At 36.2% G+C, this 16,831-nt stretch overlaps 2 protein-coding genes across 2 annotated transcripts; both read right to left on the reverse strand.

The window, feature by feature from the left end:
* Positions 1–2,025: 2,025 nt before the first annotated feature.
* Positions 2,026–4,425, reverse strand: LOC146996021 (uncharacterized). The gene is made up of 2 exons (XM_085822718.1): positions 4,086–4,425; positions 2,026–2,396 (listed from the first exon to the last, which is right to left on the reverse strand). The coding sequence occupies exons 1-2, from the start codon at positions 4,408–4,410 to the stop codon at positions 2,041–2,043; spliced, it is 681 nt and encodes a 226-aa protein (XP_085678844.1). The 5' UTR covers positions 4,411–4,425; the 3' UTR covers positions 2,026–2,040.
* A 1,620-nt stretch (positions 4,426–6,045) lies between these two features.
* Positions 6,046–16,424, reverse strand: LOC118180589 (uncharacterized). Its single transcript, XM_085823044.1, has 6 exons — positions 16,085–16,424; positions 14,091–14,396; positions 12,087–12,392; positions 10,092–10,397; positions 8,093–8,392; positions 6,046–6,395 (listed from the first exon to the last, which is right to left on the reverse strand). Exons 1-6 carry the CDS (start codon positions 16,407–16,409, stop codon positions 6,046–6,048), a joined length of 1,893 nt encoding a protein of 630 aa, XP_085679170.1. The 5' UTR covers positions 16,410–16,424.
* Positions 16,425–16,831: the final 407 nt, after the last annotated feature.

A 16,831-nucleotide genomic window follows, 5' to 3' on the forward strand; every position in this document is an offset into this window, starting at 1 on the left:
AATATAGAACTCAAAGTAGGATTATGTTTAAAATTCATTATGTTTTTGAATGAAATAGGACAATAGGACGGAACTGCATACTTCCAGCGGCAGCCGCGGCTGCGGCAGCGGCGGCGGCAGCGGCATCAGCTCCTTCGCCTTGTCTTCCAGGTCCACGTCCTCCTGCAGCAGCAGAAGCAGCAGCGGCACCGCCAGCACCTTCTCCACCTCTGCCTCCGTAACCACCTCGTCCAGCAGCGGCTGCAGCAGCAGCAGCCATAGCGGCAGCAGCAGCTCCAGCGTCTCTTCCTTCACCGCCTGCACCACGTCCTGCTCCACCGGCAGATGCAGCAGCAGAAGCACCGCCTTCACCTTCGTAGCCACGACCGTATCCTCTGCCTCCATACACTTTAAAAGACACGAACATTTTATTTAAGGGTCAATCAACGTTAGTAAACATACTAAATATTATTCATAATTTGATGAACAATCGTTTCGAAATTTTTCCACACAGTTAAGTTAGGAAACGGACAATTGTTGAAAACAATATTTTCAACTTTGAATTTTTCGGCCATAAAATCACATGATGTTGGGATAAATAATAAAATTTTGTTTTTCGTGCGTGACATTCTCGTAAATGTTAACTTAATTCACTTTGCGCATTTGAACGTTAAATAGAAAGTATGCGATTGACGTTAAATAACTTTTCCGGTTACATAAGGTACAAAATATTTAAGAAATATCCTGTGGTAAGTTACAAAGAATCTCTTTAGTGGTATCAATTAATATGTTATGTACAAATGTCTTATTAGACAGCTGCATCTACCACAATTAAAGGTGTTAATCTTGGAAGAAATTAATAGTAAAGTAATATTTAAAAGAAATAGGAAGTTTTGAGATCGAAGTTTTAAAATATACCTTCTTAATTCGATCTATACGGAAATTAAGTTCTTATCAAATACTTCACTAATTAGTTTTTAAAAACTGTTAAAATTAATGAGACAGCAGTCTAGAATTGAAATAATCAGAAAAAGAGGTCTAACCGCAAACTTAAGATATTATAGTTTACCCGAAAGGAAATCCAATGGGAAGATATTTAAAATTCACGGAAATGTAAATTTAATTAATATACCAGGAAGATAATAAAATTTCAGAATTTAAGCTGGTTGGATATATATGACATTTATATCAAAGATCTATCTGTGTCAAGTTCATGGTGTTAAGTCAGAGAGCAAGCTTCAAAATCCGGAACTAATTATTCGCACAGATGTCCAATTACGTGTTCTTCCTCAGGCTTATTGTAATCTGTTTAAAAGGGATCAAAGTATTTCAACTCTAGTTAAATGCGTTTTGGACGTTAAAATAAAAGAAACAATGGTGCATATTATGAAATTCTTAATCACCTAGTGAAATTAAGGGTAATTATATGTTATTTCTCTACGTAGTTTGAGATATCTGGTAAATTCACAAAATAGACTGAGCTGCATATCCTGATAGATATTACGGTTTAACTGATTTGGGTCTCGCTGCAGAGGTATAAATTATTTGCACTAAATTCGTCAGTTGCGTTAAATATACTGTTAATATCAAGTAATATTGAGCAGACAATTCGTACAAGCTAAGCACGTCTATAAAAAACGGACTATTTAGAAGTCGAAATTATTTACGGATTTACAGAGGCAGACTTGCACTCGAGCAGGAACGATAGCTAAATATTAAAAATTTCGACAATAAAAATTACTTTAAAACTTATTCAGAAATATTTTTAAAAATGGAATGTGAAAGAACATTTTTCGGCGTCTATTGCATACACATATCAATAGAGTTAGAATGTATTTTGGACAGTGTTGCGGTTCCGAGTGACCACTGAGAATCCAAGAAAAGATTTCATGAATCGCAATCGGTTGAAATTAAAGGTAACAAAAAGATGATGCCGTTTAGAAAGCTCTTCCGGCTAGATAGGAATTACTGTAGGATAAAGCAATTAATAGCGTAATCAGGGTTTTGCGTAAAGCGCTTGTAATAATATAGAACTCAAAGTAGGATTATGTTTAAAATTCATTATGTTTTTGAATGAAATAGGACAATAGGACGGAACTGCATACTTCCAGCGGCAGCCGCGGCTGCGGCAGCGGCGGCGGCAGCGGCATCGGCATCAGCTCCTTCGCCTTGTCTTCCAGGTCCACGTCCTCCTGCAGCAGCAGAAGCAGCAGCGGCACCGCCAGCACCCTCTCCACCTCTGCCTCCGTAACCACCTCGTCCAGCAGCGGCTGCAGCAGCAGCAGCCATAGCGGCAGCAGCAGCTCCAGCGTCTCTTCCTTCACCGCCTGCACCACGTCCTGCTCCACCGGCAGATGCAGCAGCAGAAGCACCGCCTTCACCTTCGTAGCCACGACCGTATCCTCTGCCTCCATACACTTTAAAAGACACGAACATTTTATTTAAGGGTCAATCAACGTTAGTAAACATACTAAATATTATTCATAATTTGATGAACAATCGTTTCGAAATTTTTCCACACAGTTAAGTTAGGAAACGGACAATTGTTCAAAACAATATTTTCAACTTTGAATTTTTCGGCCATAAAATCACATGATGTTGGGATAAATAATAAAATTTTGTTTTTCGTGCGTGACATTCTCGTAAATGTTAACTTAATTCACTTTGCGCATTTGAACGTTAAATAGAAAGTATGCGATTGACGTTAAATAACTTTTCCGGTTACATAACGTACAAAATATTTAAGAAATATCCTGTGGTAAGTTACAAAGAATCTCTTTAGTGGTATCAATTAATATGTTATGTACAAATGTCTTATTAGACAGCTGCATCTACCACAATTAAAAGTGTTAATCTTGGAAGAAATTAATAGTAAAGTAATATTTATAAGAAATAGGAAGTTTTGAGATCGAAGTTTTAAAATATACCTTCTTAATTCGATCTATACGGAAATTAAGTTCTTATCAAATACTTCACTAATTAGTTTTTAAAAAACTGTTAAAATTAATGAGACAGCAGTCTAGAATTGAAATAATCAGAAAAAGAGGTCTAACCGCAAACTTAAGATATTATAGTTTACCCGAAAGGAAATCGAATGGGAAGATATTTAAAATTCACGGAAATGTAAATTTAATTAATATACCAGGAAGATAATAAAATTTCAGAATTTAAGCTGGTTGGATATATATGACATATATATCAAATATCTATCTGTGTCAAGTTCATGGTGTTAAGTCAGAGAGCAAGCTTTAAAATCCGGAACTAATTATTCGCACAGATGTCCAATTACGTGGTCTTCCTCAGGCTTGTTGTAATCTGTTTAAAAGGGATCAAAGTATCTCAACTCTAGTTAAATGCGTGTCGAACATTAGAATAAAAGAAACAATGGTGCATATTATGAAATTCTTAATCACCTAGTGAAATTAAGGGTAATTATATGTGGTTTCTCTACGTAGTTTGAAACATCTGGCAAATTCACAAAATAGATTGAGCTGCATATCCTAATAGATATTACGGTTTAACTGATTTGTGTCTCGCTGCAGAGGTATAAATTATTTGCACTAAATTCGCCAGTTGCGTTAAATATACTGTTCATATCAAGTAATATTGAGCAGACAATTCGTACGAGCTAGGCACGTCTAAAAAAACGGACTATTTAGAAGTCGAAATTATTTACCGATTTACTGAGGCAGACTTGCATTCGAGCAGGAACGATAGCTAAATATTAAAAATTTCGACAATAAAAATTTCTTTAAAACTTATTCAGAAATATTTTTAAAAATGAAATAGGAAAGAACGTTTTTCGGCGTCTATTGCATACACATATCAATAGAGTTAGAATGTATTTTGGACAGTGTTGCGGTTCCGAGTGACCACTGAGAATCCAAAACATGAATTCATGAATCGCAATCGGTTGAAAATAAAGCTAACAAAAAGAGGATGCCGTTTAGAAAGCTTTTCCGGCTAGATAGGAATTACTGTAGGATAAAGCAATTAATAGAGTAATCAGGGTTTTGCGTAAAGCGCTTGTAATAATATAGAACTCAAAGTAGGATTATGTTTAAAATTCATTATGTTTTTGAATGAAATAGGACGGAACTGCATACTTCCAGCGGCAGCCGCAGCTGCGGCAGCGACGGCGGCAGCGGAATCAGCTCCTTCGCCTTGTCTTCCAGGTCCACGTCCTCCTGCAGCAGCAGAAGCAGCAGCGGCACCGCCAGCACCCTCTCCACCTCTGCCTCCGTAACCACCTCGTCCAGCAGCGGCTGCAGCAGCAGCAGCCATAGCGGCAGCAGCAGCTCCAGCGTCTCTTCCTTCACCGCCTGCACCACGTCCTGCTCCACCGGCAGATGCAGCAGCAGAAGCACCGCCTTCACCTTCGTAGCCACGACCGTATCCTCTGCCTCCATACACTTTAAAAGACACGAACATTTTATTTAAGGGTCAATCAACGTTAGTAACCATACTAAATCTTATTCATAATTTGATGAACAATCGTTTCGAAATTTTTCCACACAGTTAAGTTAGGAAACGGACAATTGTTCAAAACAATATTTTCAACTTTGAGTTTTTCGGCCATAAAATGACATGATGTTGGGATAAATATTAAAAGTTTGTTTTTCGTGCGTGACATTCTCGTAAATGTAAATTAATTTACTTTGCGCATTTGAACGTTAAATAGAAAGTATGGGATTGACGTTAAATAACTTTTCCGGTTACCTAACGTACAATATATTTAAGAAATATCGTGTGATAAGTTAGAAGTAATCTCTTCAGTGGTATCAATTAATATGTTATGTACAGATGTCTTATTAGACAGTTGCATCTACCACAATTAAAAGTGTTAATTATGGAAGAAATTAATAGTAATGTAATATTTAAAAGAAATAGGAAGTTTTGAGATCGAAGTTTTAAAATATACCTCCTTAATTCGATCTATACGGAAATTAAGTTCTTATCAAATACTTGACTAATTAGTTTTTAAAAAACTGTTAAAATTAATGAAAAAGAAGTCTAGAATTGAAATAATCAGAAAAAGAGATCTAACCACAAACTTAACATATTATAGTTTACCCGAAAGGAAATCGAATGGGAAGATATTTAAAATTCATGGAAATGTAGATTTAAAGGAATATACCAGGAAGATAATAAAATTTCAGAATTTAAGCTGGTTGGATATATATGACATATATATCAAATATCTATCTGTGTCAAGTTCATGGTGTTAAGTCAGAGAGCAAGCTTTAAAATCCGGAACTAATTATTCGCACAGATGTCCAATTACGTGGTCTTCCTCAGGCTTGTTGTAATCTGTTTAAAAGGGATCAAAGTATTTCAACTCTAGTTAAATGCGTTTTGGACGTTAAAATAAAAGAAACAATGGTGCATATTATGAAATTCTTAATCACCTAGTGAAATTAAGGGTAATTATATGTTATTTCTCTACGTAGTTTGAGATATCTGGTAAATTCACAAAATAGACTGAGCTGCATATCCTGATAGATATTACGGTTTAACTGATTTGGGTCTCGCTGCAGAGGTATAAATTATTTGCACTAAATTCGTCAGTTGCGTTAAAAATACTGTTAATATCAAGTAATATTGAGCAGACAATTCGTACAAGCTAAGCACGTCTATAAAAAACGGACTATTTAGAAGTCGAAATTATTTACGGATTTACAGAGGCAGACTTGCACTCGAGCAGGAACGATAGCTAAATATTAAAAATTTCGACAATAAAAATTACTTTAAAACTTATTCAGAAATATTTTTAAAAATGAAATGTGAAAGAACATTTTTCGGCGTCTATTGCATACACATATCAATAGAGTTAGAATGTATTTTGGACAGTGTTGCGGTTCCGAGTGACCACTGAGAATCCAAGAAAAGATTTCATGAATCGCAATCGCTTGAAATTAAAGGTAACAAAAAGATGATGCCGTTTAGAAAGCTTTTCCGGCTAGATAGGAATTACTGTAGGATAAAGCAATTAATAGCGTAATCAGGGTTTTGCGTAAAGCGCTTGTAATAATATAGAACTCAAAGTAGGATTATGTTTAAAATTCATTATGTTTTTGAATGAAATAGGACAATAGGACGGAACTGCATACTTCCAGCGGCAGCCGCGGCTGCGGCAGCGGCGGCGGCAGCGGCATCAGCTCCTTCGCCTTGTCTTCCAGGTCCACGTCCTCCTGCAGCAGCAGAAGCAGCAGCGGCACCGCCAGCACCTTCTCCACCTCTGCCTCCGTAACCACCTCGTCCAGCAGCGGCTGCAGCAGCAGCAGCCATAGCGGCAGCAGCAGCTCCAGCGTCTCTTCCTTCACCGCCTGCACCACGTCCTGCTCCACCGGCAGATGCAGCAGCAGAAGCACCGCCTTCACCTTCGTAGCCACGACCGTATCCTCTGCCTCCATACACTTTAAAAGACACGAACATTTTATTTAAGGGTCAATCAACGTTAGTAAACATACTAAATATTATTCATAATTTGATGAACAATCGTTTCGAAATTTTTCCACACAGTTAAGTTAGGAAACGGACAATTGTTGAAAACAATATTTTCAACTTTGAATTTTTCGGCCATAAAATCACATGATGTTGGGATAAATAATAAAATTTTGTTTTTCGTGCGTGACATTCTCGTAAATGTTAACTTAATTCACTTTGCGCATTTGAACGTTAAATAGAAAGTATGCGATTGACGTTAAATAACTTTTCCGGTTACATAAGGTACAAAATATTTAAGAAATATCCTGTGGTAAGTTACAAAGAATCTCTTTAGTGGTATCAATTAATATGTTATGTACAAATGTCTTATTAGACAGCTGCATCTACCACAATTAAAGGTGTTAATCTTGGAAGAAATTAATAGTAAAGTAATATTTAAAAGAAATAGGAAGTTTTGAGATCGAAGTTTTAAAATATACCTTCTTAATTCGATCTATACGGAAATTAAGTTCTTATCAAATACTTCACTAATTAGTTTTTAAAAACTGTTAAAATTAATGAGACAGCAGTCTAGAATTGAAATAATCAGAAAAAGAGGTCTAACCGCAAACTTAAGATATTATAGTTTACCCGAAAGGAAATCCAATGGGAAGATATTTAAAATTCACGGAAATGTAAATTTAATTAATATACCAGGAAGATAATAAAATTTCAGAATTTAAGCTGGTTGGATATATATGACATTTATATCAAAGATCTATCTGTGTCAAGTTCATGGTGTTAAGTCAGAGAGCAAGCTTCAAAATCCGGAACTAATTATTCGCACAGATGTCCAATTACGTGTTCTTCCTCAGGCTTATTGTAATCTGTTTAAAAGGGATCAAAGTATTTCAACTCTAGTTAAATGCGTTTTGGACGTTAAAATAAAAGAAACAATGGTGCATATTATGAAATTCTTAATCACCTAGTGAAATTAAGGGTAATTATATGTTATTTCTCTACGTAGTTTGAGATATCTGGTAAATTCACAAAATAGACTGAGCTGCATATCCTGATAGATATTACGGTTTAACTGATTTGGGTCTCGCTGCAGAGGTATAAATTATTTGCACTAAATTCGTCAGTTGCGTTAAATATACTGTTAATATCAAGTAATATTGAGCAGACAATTCGTACAAGCTAAGCACGTCTATAAAAAACGGACTATTTAGAAGTCGAAATTATTTACGGATTTACAGAGGCAGACTTGCACTCGAGCAGGAACGATAGCTAAATATTAAAAATTTCGACAATAAAAATTACTTTAAAACTTATTCAGAAATATTTTTAAAAATGAAATGTGAAAGAACATTTTTCGGCGTCTATTGCATACACATATCAATAGAGTTAGAATGTATTTTGGACAGTGTTGCGGTTCCGAGTGACCACTGAGAATCCAAGAAAAGATTTCATGAATCGCAATCGGTTAAAATTAAAGGTAACAAAAAGATGATGCCGTTTAGAAAGCTCTTCCGGCTAGATAGGAATTACTGTAGGATAAAGCAATTAATAGCGTAATCAGGGTTTTGCGTAAAGCGCTTGTAATAATATAGAACTCAAAGTAGGATTATGTTTAAAATTCATTATGTTTTTGAATGAAATAGGACAATAGGACGGAACTGCATACTTCCAGCGGCAGCCGCGGCTGCGGCAGCGGCATCGGCATCAGCTCCTTCGCCTTGTCTTCCAGGTCCACGTCCTCCTGCAGCAGCAGAAGCAGCAGCGGCACCGCCAGCACCCTCTCCACCTCTGCCTCCGTAACCACCTCGTCCAGCAGCGGCTGCAGCAGCAGCAGCCATAGCGGCAGCAGCAGCTCCAGCGTCTCTTCCTTCACCGCCTGCACCACGTCCTGCTCCACCGGCAGATGCAGCAGCAGAAGCACCGCCTTCACCTTCGTAGCCACGACCGTATCCTCTGCCTCCATACACTTTAAAAGACACGAACATTTTATTTAAGGGTCAATCAACGTTAGTAAACATACTAAATATTATTCATAATTTGATGAACAATCGTTTCGAAATTTTTCCACACAGTTAAGTTAGGAAACGGACAATTGTTCAAAACAATATTTTCAACTTTGAATTTTTCGGCCATAAAATCACATGATGTTGGGATAAATAATAGAATTTTGTTTTTCGTGCGTGACATTCTCGTAAATGTTAACTTAATTCACTTTGCGCATTTGAACGTTAAATAGAAAGTATGCGATTGACGTTAAATAACTTTTCCGGTTACATAAGGTACAAAATATTTAAGAAATATCCTGTGGTAAGTTACAAAGAATCTCTTTAGTGGTATCAATTAATATGTTATGTACAAATGTCTTATTAGACAGCTGCATCTACCACAATTAAATGTGTTAATCTTGGAAGACATGAATAGTAAGGTAATATTTAAAAGAAATAGGAAATTTTGAGATCGAAGTTTTAAAATATACCTCCTTAATTCAATCTATACGGAAATTCAGTTCTTATCAAATACTTCACTAATTAGTTTTTAAAAAACTGTTAAAATTAATGAGACAGAAGTCTACAATTGAAATAATCAGAAAAAAGAGATCTAACCGCAAACTTAACATATTATAGTTTACCCGAAAGGAAATCGAATGGGAAGATATTTAAAATTCACGGAAATGTAGATTTAATTAATATACCAGGAAGATAATAAAATTTCAGAATTTAAGCTGGTTGGATATATATGACATATATATCAAATATCTATCTGTGTCAAGTTCATGGTGTTAAGTCAGAGAGCAAGCTTTAAAATCCGGAACTAATTATTCGCACAGATGTCCAATTACGTGTTCTTCCTCAGGCTTGTTGTAATCTGTTTAAAAGGGATCAAAGTATTTCAACTCTAGTTAAATGCGTTTTGGACGTTAAAATAAAAGAAACAATGGTGCATATTATGAAATTCTTAATCACCTAGTGAAATTAAGGGTAATTATATGTTATTTCTCTACGTAGTTTGAGATATCTGGTAAATTCACAAAATAGACTGAGCTGCATATCCTGATAGATATTACGGTTTAACTGATTTGGGTCTCGCTGCAGAGGTATAAATTATTTGCACTAAATTCGTCAGTTGCGTTAAATATACTGTTAATATCAAGTAATATTGAGCAGACAATTCGTACAAGCTAAGCACGTCTATAAAAAACGGACTATTTAGAAGTCGAAATTATTTACGGATTTACAGAGGCAGACTTGCACTCGAGCAGGAACGATAGCTAAATATTAAAAATTTCGACAATAAAAATTACTTTAAAACTTATTCAGAAATATTTTTAAAAATGAAATGTGAAAGAACATTTTTCGGCGTCTATTGCATACACATATCAATAGAGTTAGAATGTATTTTGGACAGTGTTGCGGTTCCGAGTGACCACTGAGAATCCAAGAAAAGATTTCATGAATCGCAATCGGTTGAAATTAAAGGTAACAAAAAGATGATGCCGTTTAGAAAGCTCTTCCGGCTAGATAGGAATTACTGTAGGATAAAGCAATTAATAGCGTAATCAGGGTTTTGCGTAAAGCGCTTGTAATAATATAGAACTCAAAGTAGGATTATGTTTAAAATTCATTATGTTTTTGAATGAAATAGGACAATAGGACGGAACTGCATACTTCCAGCGGCAGCCGCGGCTGCGGCAGCGGCGGCGGCAGCGGCATCAGCTCCTTCGCCTTGTCTTCCAGGTCCACGTCCTCCTGCAGCAGCAGAAGCAGCAGTGGCACCGCCAGCACCCTCTCCACCTCTGCCTCCGTAACCACCTCGTCCAGCAGCGGCTGCAGCAGCAGCAGCCATAGCGGCAGCAGCAGCTCCAGCGTCTCTTCCTTCACCGCCTGCACCACGTCCTGCTCCACCGGCAGATGCAGCAGCAGAAGCACCGCCTTCACCTTCGTAGCCACGACCGTATCCTCTGCCTCCATACACTTTAAAAGACACGAACATTTTATTTAAGGGTCAATCAACGTTAGTAAACATACTAAATCTTATTCATAATTTGATGAACAATCGTTTCGAAATTTTTCCACACAGTTAAGTTAGGAAACGGACAATTGTTCAAAAAAATATTTTCAACTTTGAATTTTTAGGCCATAAAATCACATGATGTTGGGATAAATAAAAAAATTTGGTTTTTCGTGCGTGACATTCTCGTAAATGTTAAATTAATTCACTTTGCGCATTTGAACGTTAAATAGAAAGTATGGGATTGACGTTAAGTAACTTTTCCGGTTACCTAACGTAAAAAAATATTTAAGAAATATCGTGTGATAAGTTAGAAGTAATCTCTTCAGTGGTATCAATTAATATGTTATGTAGAAATGTCTTATTAGACAGTTGCATCTACCACAATTAAAAGTGTTAATCTTGGAAGAAATTAATAGTAATGTAATATTTAAAAGAAATAGGAAGTTTTGAGATCGAAGTTTTAAAATATACCTCCTTAATTCGATCTATACGGAAATTAAGTTCTTATCAAATAATTGACTAATTAGTTTTTAAGAAACTGTTAAAATTAATGAGAAAGAAAACTAGAATTGAAATAATCAGAAAAAGAGATCTAACCACAAACTTAACATATTATAGTTTACCCGAAAGGAAATCGAATGGGAAGATATTTAAAATTCACGGAAATGTAGATTTAATTAATATACCAGGAAGATAATAAAATTTCAGAATTTAAGCTGGTTGGATATATATGACATTTATATCAAATATCTATCTGTGTCAAGTTCATGGTGTTAAGTCAGAGAGCAAGCTTTAAAATCCGGAACAAATTATTCGCACAGATGTCCAATTACGTGTTCTTCCTCAGGCTTGTTGTAATCTGTTTAAAAGGGAACAAAGTATTTCAACTCTAGTTAAATGCCTTTTGGACGTTAAAATAAAAGAAACAATGGTGCATATTATGAAATTCTTAATCACCTAGTGAAATTAAGGGTAATTATATGTGGTTTCTCTACGTAGTTTGAAACATCTGGCAAATTCACAAAATAGATTGAGCTGCATATCCTAATAGATATTACGGTTTAACTGATTTGAGTCTCGCTGCAGAGGTATAAATTATTTGCACTAAATTCGTCAGTTGCGTTAAATATACTGTTCATATCAAGTAATATTGAGCAGACAATTCGTACAAGCTAGGCACGTCTAAAAAAACGGACTATTTAGAAGTCGAAATTATTTACCGATTTACTGAGGCAGACTTGCACTCGAGCAGGAACGATAGCTAAATATTAAAAATTCCTCAATAAAAATTACTTTAAAACTTATTCAGAAATATTTTTAAAAATGAAATGGGAAAGAACGTTTTTCGGCGTCTATTGCATACACATATCAATAGAGTTAGAATGTATTTTGGACAGTGTTGCGGTTCCGAGTGACCACTGAGAATCCAAGACATGATTTCATGAATCGCAATCGGTTGAAAATAAAGCTAACAAAAAGAGGATGCCGTTTAGAAAGCTTTTCCCGCTAGATAGGAATTACTGTAGGATAAAGCAATTAATAGAGTAATCAGGGTTTTGCGTAAAGCGCTTGTAATAATATAGAACTCAAAGTAGGATTATGTTCAAAATTCATTATGTTTTTGAATGAAATAGGACGGAACTGCATACTTCCAGCGGCAGCCGCAGCTGCGGCAGCGACGGCGGCAGCGGAATCAGCTCCTTCGCCTTGTCTTCCAGGTCCACGTCCTCCTGCAGCAGCAGAAGCAGCAGCGGCACCGCCAGCACCCTCTCCACCTCTGCCTCCGTAACCACCTCGTCCAGCAGCGGCTGCAGCAGCAGCAGCCATAGCGGCAGCAGCAGCTCCAGCGTCTCTTCCTACACCGCCTGCACCACGTCCTGCTCCACCGGCAGATGCAGCAGCAGAAGCACCGCCTTCACCTTCGTAGCCACGACCGTATCCTCTGCCTCCATACACTTTAAAAGACACGAACATTTTATTTAAGGGTCAATCAACGTTAGTAAACATACTAAATATTATTCATAATTTGATGAACAATCGTTTCGAAATTTTTCCACACAGTTAAGTTAGGAAACGGACAATTGTTCAAAACAATATTTTCAACTTTGAGTTTTTCGGCCATAAAATGACATGATGTTGGGATAAATAATAAAAGTTTGTTTTTCGTGCGTGACATTCTCGTAAATGTTAACTTAATTTACTTTGCGCATTCGAACGTTAAATAGAAAGTATGGGATTGACGTTAAATAACTTTTCCAGTTACATAACGTACAAAATATTTAAGAAATATCGTGTGGTAAGTTACAAAGAATCTTTTCACTGGTATCAATTAATATGTTATGTACAAATGTCTTATTAGACAGCTGCATCTACCACAATTAAAAGTGTTAATCTTGGAAGAAATTAATAGTAATGTAATATTTAAAAGAAATAGGAAGTTTTGAGATCGAAGTTTTAAAATATACCTCCTTAATTCGATCTATACGGAAATTAAGTTCTTATCAAATACTTGACTAATTAGTTTTTAAGAAACTGTTAAAATTAATGAGAAAGAAAACTAGAATTGAAATAATCAGAAAAAGAGATCTAACCACAAACTTAACATATTATAGTTTACCCGAAAGGAAATCGAATGGGAAGATATTTAAAATTCACAGAAATGTAGATTTAATTAATATACCAGGAAGATAATAAAATTTCAGAATTTAAGCTGGTTGGATATATATGACATTTATATAAAAGATCTATCTGTGTCAAGTTCATGATGTTAAGTCAGAGAGCAAGCTTCAAAATCCGGAACTAATTATTCGCACAGATGTCCAATTACGTGTTCTTCCTCAGGCTTATTGTAATCTGTTTAAAAAGGATCAAAGTATTTCAACTCTAGTTAAATGCGTTTTGGACGTTAAAATAAAAGAAACAATGGTGCATATTATGAAATTCTTAATCACCTAGTGAAATTAAGGGTAATTATATGTTATTTCTCTACGTAGTTTGAGATATCTGGTAAATTCACAAAATAGACTGAGCTGCATATCCTGATAGATATTACGGTTTAACTGATTTGGGTCTCGCTGCAGAGGTATAAATTATTTGCACTTAATTCGTCAGTTGCGTTAAATATACTGTTAATATCAAGTAATATTGAGCAGACAATTCGTACAAGCTAAGCACGTCTATAAAAAACGGACTATTTAGAAGTCGAAATTATTTACGGATTTACAGAGGCAGACTTGCACTCGAGCAGGAACGATAGCTAAATATTAAAAATTTCGACAATAAAAATTACTTTAAAACTTATTCAGAAATATTTTTAAAAATGAAATGTGAAAGAACATTTTTCGGCGTCTATTGCATACACATATCAATAGAGTTAGAATGTATTTTGGACAGTGTTGCGGTTCCGAGTGACCACTGAGAATCCAAGAAAAGATTTCATGAATCGCAATCGGTTGAAATTAAAGGTAACAAAAAGATGATGCCGTTTAGAAAGCTTTTCCGGCTAGATAGGAATTACTGTAGGATAAAGCAATTAATAGCGTAATCAGGGTTTTGCGTAAAGCGCTTGTAATAATATAGAACTCAAATTAGGATTATGTTTAAAATTCATTATGTTTTTGAATGAAATAGGACAATAGGACGGAACTGCATACTTCCAGCGGCAGCCGCGGCTGCGGCAGCGGCGGCGGCAGCGGAATCAGCTCCTTCGCCTTGTCTTCCAGGTCCACGTCCTCCTGCAGCAGCAGAAGCAGCACCGGCACCGCCAGCACCCTCTCCACCTCTGCCTCCGTAACCACCTCGTCCAGCAGCGGCTGCAGCAGCAGCAGCCATAGCGGCAGCAGCAGCTCCAGCGTCTCTTCCTTCACCGCCTGCACCACGTCCTGCTCCACCGGCAGATGCAGCAGCAGAAGCACCGCCTTCACCTTCGTAGCCACGACCGTATCCTCTGCCTCCATACACTTTAAAAGACACGAACATTTTATTTAAGGGTCAATCAACGTTAGTAAACATACTAAATATTATTCATAATTTGATGAACAATCGTTTCGAAATTTTTCCACACAGTTAAGTTAGGAAACGGACAATTGTTCAAAAAAATATTTTCAACTTTGAATTTTTAGGCCATAAAATCACATGATGTTGGGATAAATAATAAAATTTTGTTTTTCGTGCGTGACATTCTCGTAAATGTTAAATTAATTAATTTGCGCATTTGAACGTTAAATAGAAAGTATGGGATTGAAGTTAAATAACTTTTCCGGTTACATAACGTACAAAATATTTAAGAAATATCGTGTGGTAAGTTACAAAGAATCTCTTTAGTGGTATCAATTAATATGTTATGTACAAATGTCTTATTAGACAGCTGCATCTACCACAATTAAATGTGTTAATCTTGGAAGACATGAATAGTAAGGTAATATTTAAAAGAAATAGGAAATTTTGCGATCGAAGTTTTAAAATATACCTCCTTAATTCGATCTATACGGAAATTCAGTTCTTATCAAATACTTGACTAATTAGTTTTTAAAAAACTGTTAAAATTAACGAGACAGAAGTTTAGAATTGAAATAATCAGAAAAAAGAGATCTAACCGCAAACTTAACATATTATAGTTTACCCGAAAGGAAATCGAATGGGAAGATATTTAAAATTCACGGAAATGTAGATTTAATTAATATACCAGGAAGATAATAAAATTTCAGAATTTAAGCTGGTTGGATATATATGACATATATATCAAATATCTATCTGTGTCAAGTTCATGGTGTTAAGTCAGAGAGCAAGCTTTAAAATCCGGAACTAATTATTCGCACAGATGTCCAATTACGTGTTCTTCCTCAGGCTTGTTGTAATCTGTTTAAAAGGGATCAAAGTATTTCAACTCTAGTTAAATGCGTGTCGAACATTAGAATAAAAGAAACAATGGTGCATATTATGAAATTCTTAATCACCTAGTGAAATTAAGGGTAATTATTTGTGGTTTCTCTACGTAGTTTGAAACATCTGGCAAATTCACAAAATAGATTGAGCTGCATATCCTAATAGATATTACGGTTTAACTGATTTGAGTCTCGCTGCAGAGGTATAAATTATTTGCACTAAATTCGTCAGTTGCGTTAAATATACTGTTCATATCAAGTAATATTGAGCAGACAATTCGTACAAGCTAGGCACGTCTAAAAAAACGGACTATTTAGAAGTCGAAATTATTTACCGATTTACTGAGGCAGACTTGCACTCGAGCAGGAACGATAGCTAAATATTAAAAATTCCTCAATAAAAATTACTTTAAAACTTATTCAGAAATATTTTTAAAAATGAAATGGGAAAGAACGTTTTTCGGCGTCTATTGCATACACATATCAATAGAGTTAGAATGTATTTTGGACAGTGTTGCGGTTCCGAGTGACCACTGAGAATCCAAGACATGATTTCATGAATCGCAATCGGTTGAAAATAAAGCTAACAAAAAGAGGATGCCGTTTAGAAAGCTTTTCCCGCTAGATAGGAATTACTGTAGGATAAAGCAATTAATAGAGTAATCAGGGTTTTGCGTAAAGCGCTTGTAATAATATAGAACTCAAAGTAGGATTATGTTCAAAATTCATTATGTTTTTGAATGAAATAGGACGGAACTGCATACTTCCAGCGGCAGCCGCAGCTGCGGCAGCGACGGCGGCAGCGGAATCAGCTCCTTCGCCTTGTCTTCCAGGTCCACGTCCTCCTGCAGCAGCAGAAGCAGCAGCGGCACCGCCAGCACCCTCTCCACCTCTGCCTCCGTAACCACCTCGTCCAGCAGCGGCTGCAGCAGCAGCAGCCATAGCGGCAGCAGCAGCTCCAGCGTCTCTTCCTACACCGCCTGCACCACGTCCTGCTCCACCGGCAGATGCAGCAGCAGAAGCACCGCCTTCACCTTCGTAGCCACGACCGTATCCTCTGCCTCCATACACTTTAAAAGACACGAACATTTTATTTAAGGGTCAATCAACGTTAGTAAACATACTAAATCTTATTCATAATTTGATGAACAATCGTTTCGAAATTTTTCCACACAGTTAAGTTAGGAAACGGACAATTGTTCAAAACAATATTTTCAACTTTGAGTTTTTCGGCCATAAAATGACATGATGTTGGGATAAATAATAAAAGTTTGTTTTTCGTGCGTGACATTCTCGTAAATGTTAACTTAATTTACTTTGCGCATTCGAACGTTAAATAGAAAGTATGGGATTGACGTTAAATAACTTTTCCAGTTACATAACGTACAAAATATTTAAGAAATATCGTGTGGTAAGTTACAAAGAATCTTTTCACTGGTATCAATTAATATGTTATGTACAAATGTCTTATTAGACAGTTGCATCTACCACAATTAAAAGTGTTAATCTTG

This window comes from Stegodyphus dumicola, chromosome 8 (assembly GCF_044657685.1).
Source record: "Stegodyphus dumicola isolate Sdum_Otavi_A_Nest chromosome 8, ASM4465768v1".
Taxonomy (NCBI): domain Eukaryota; kingdom Metazoa; phylum Arthropoda; class Arachnida; order Araneae; family Eresidae; genus Stegodyphus; species Stegodyphus dumicola.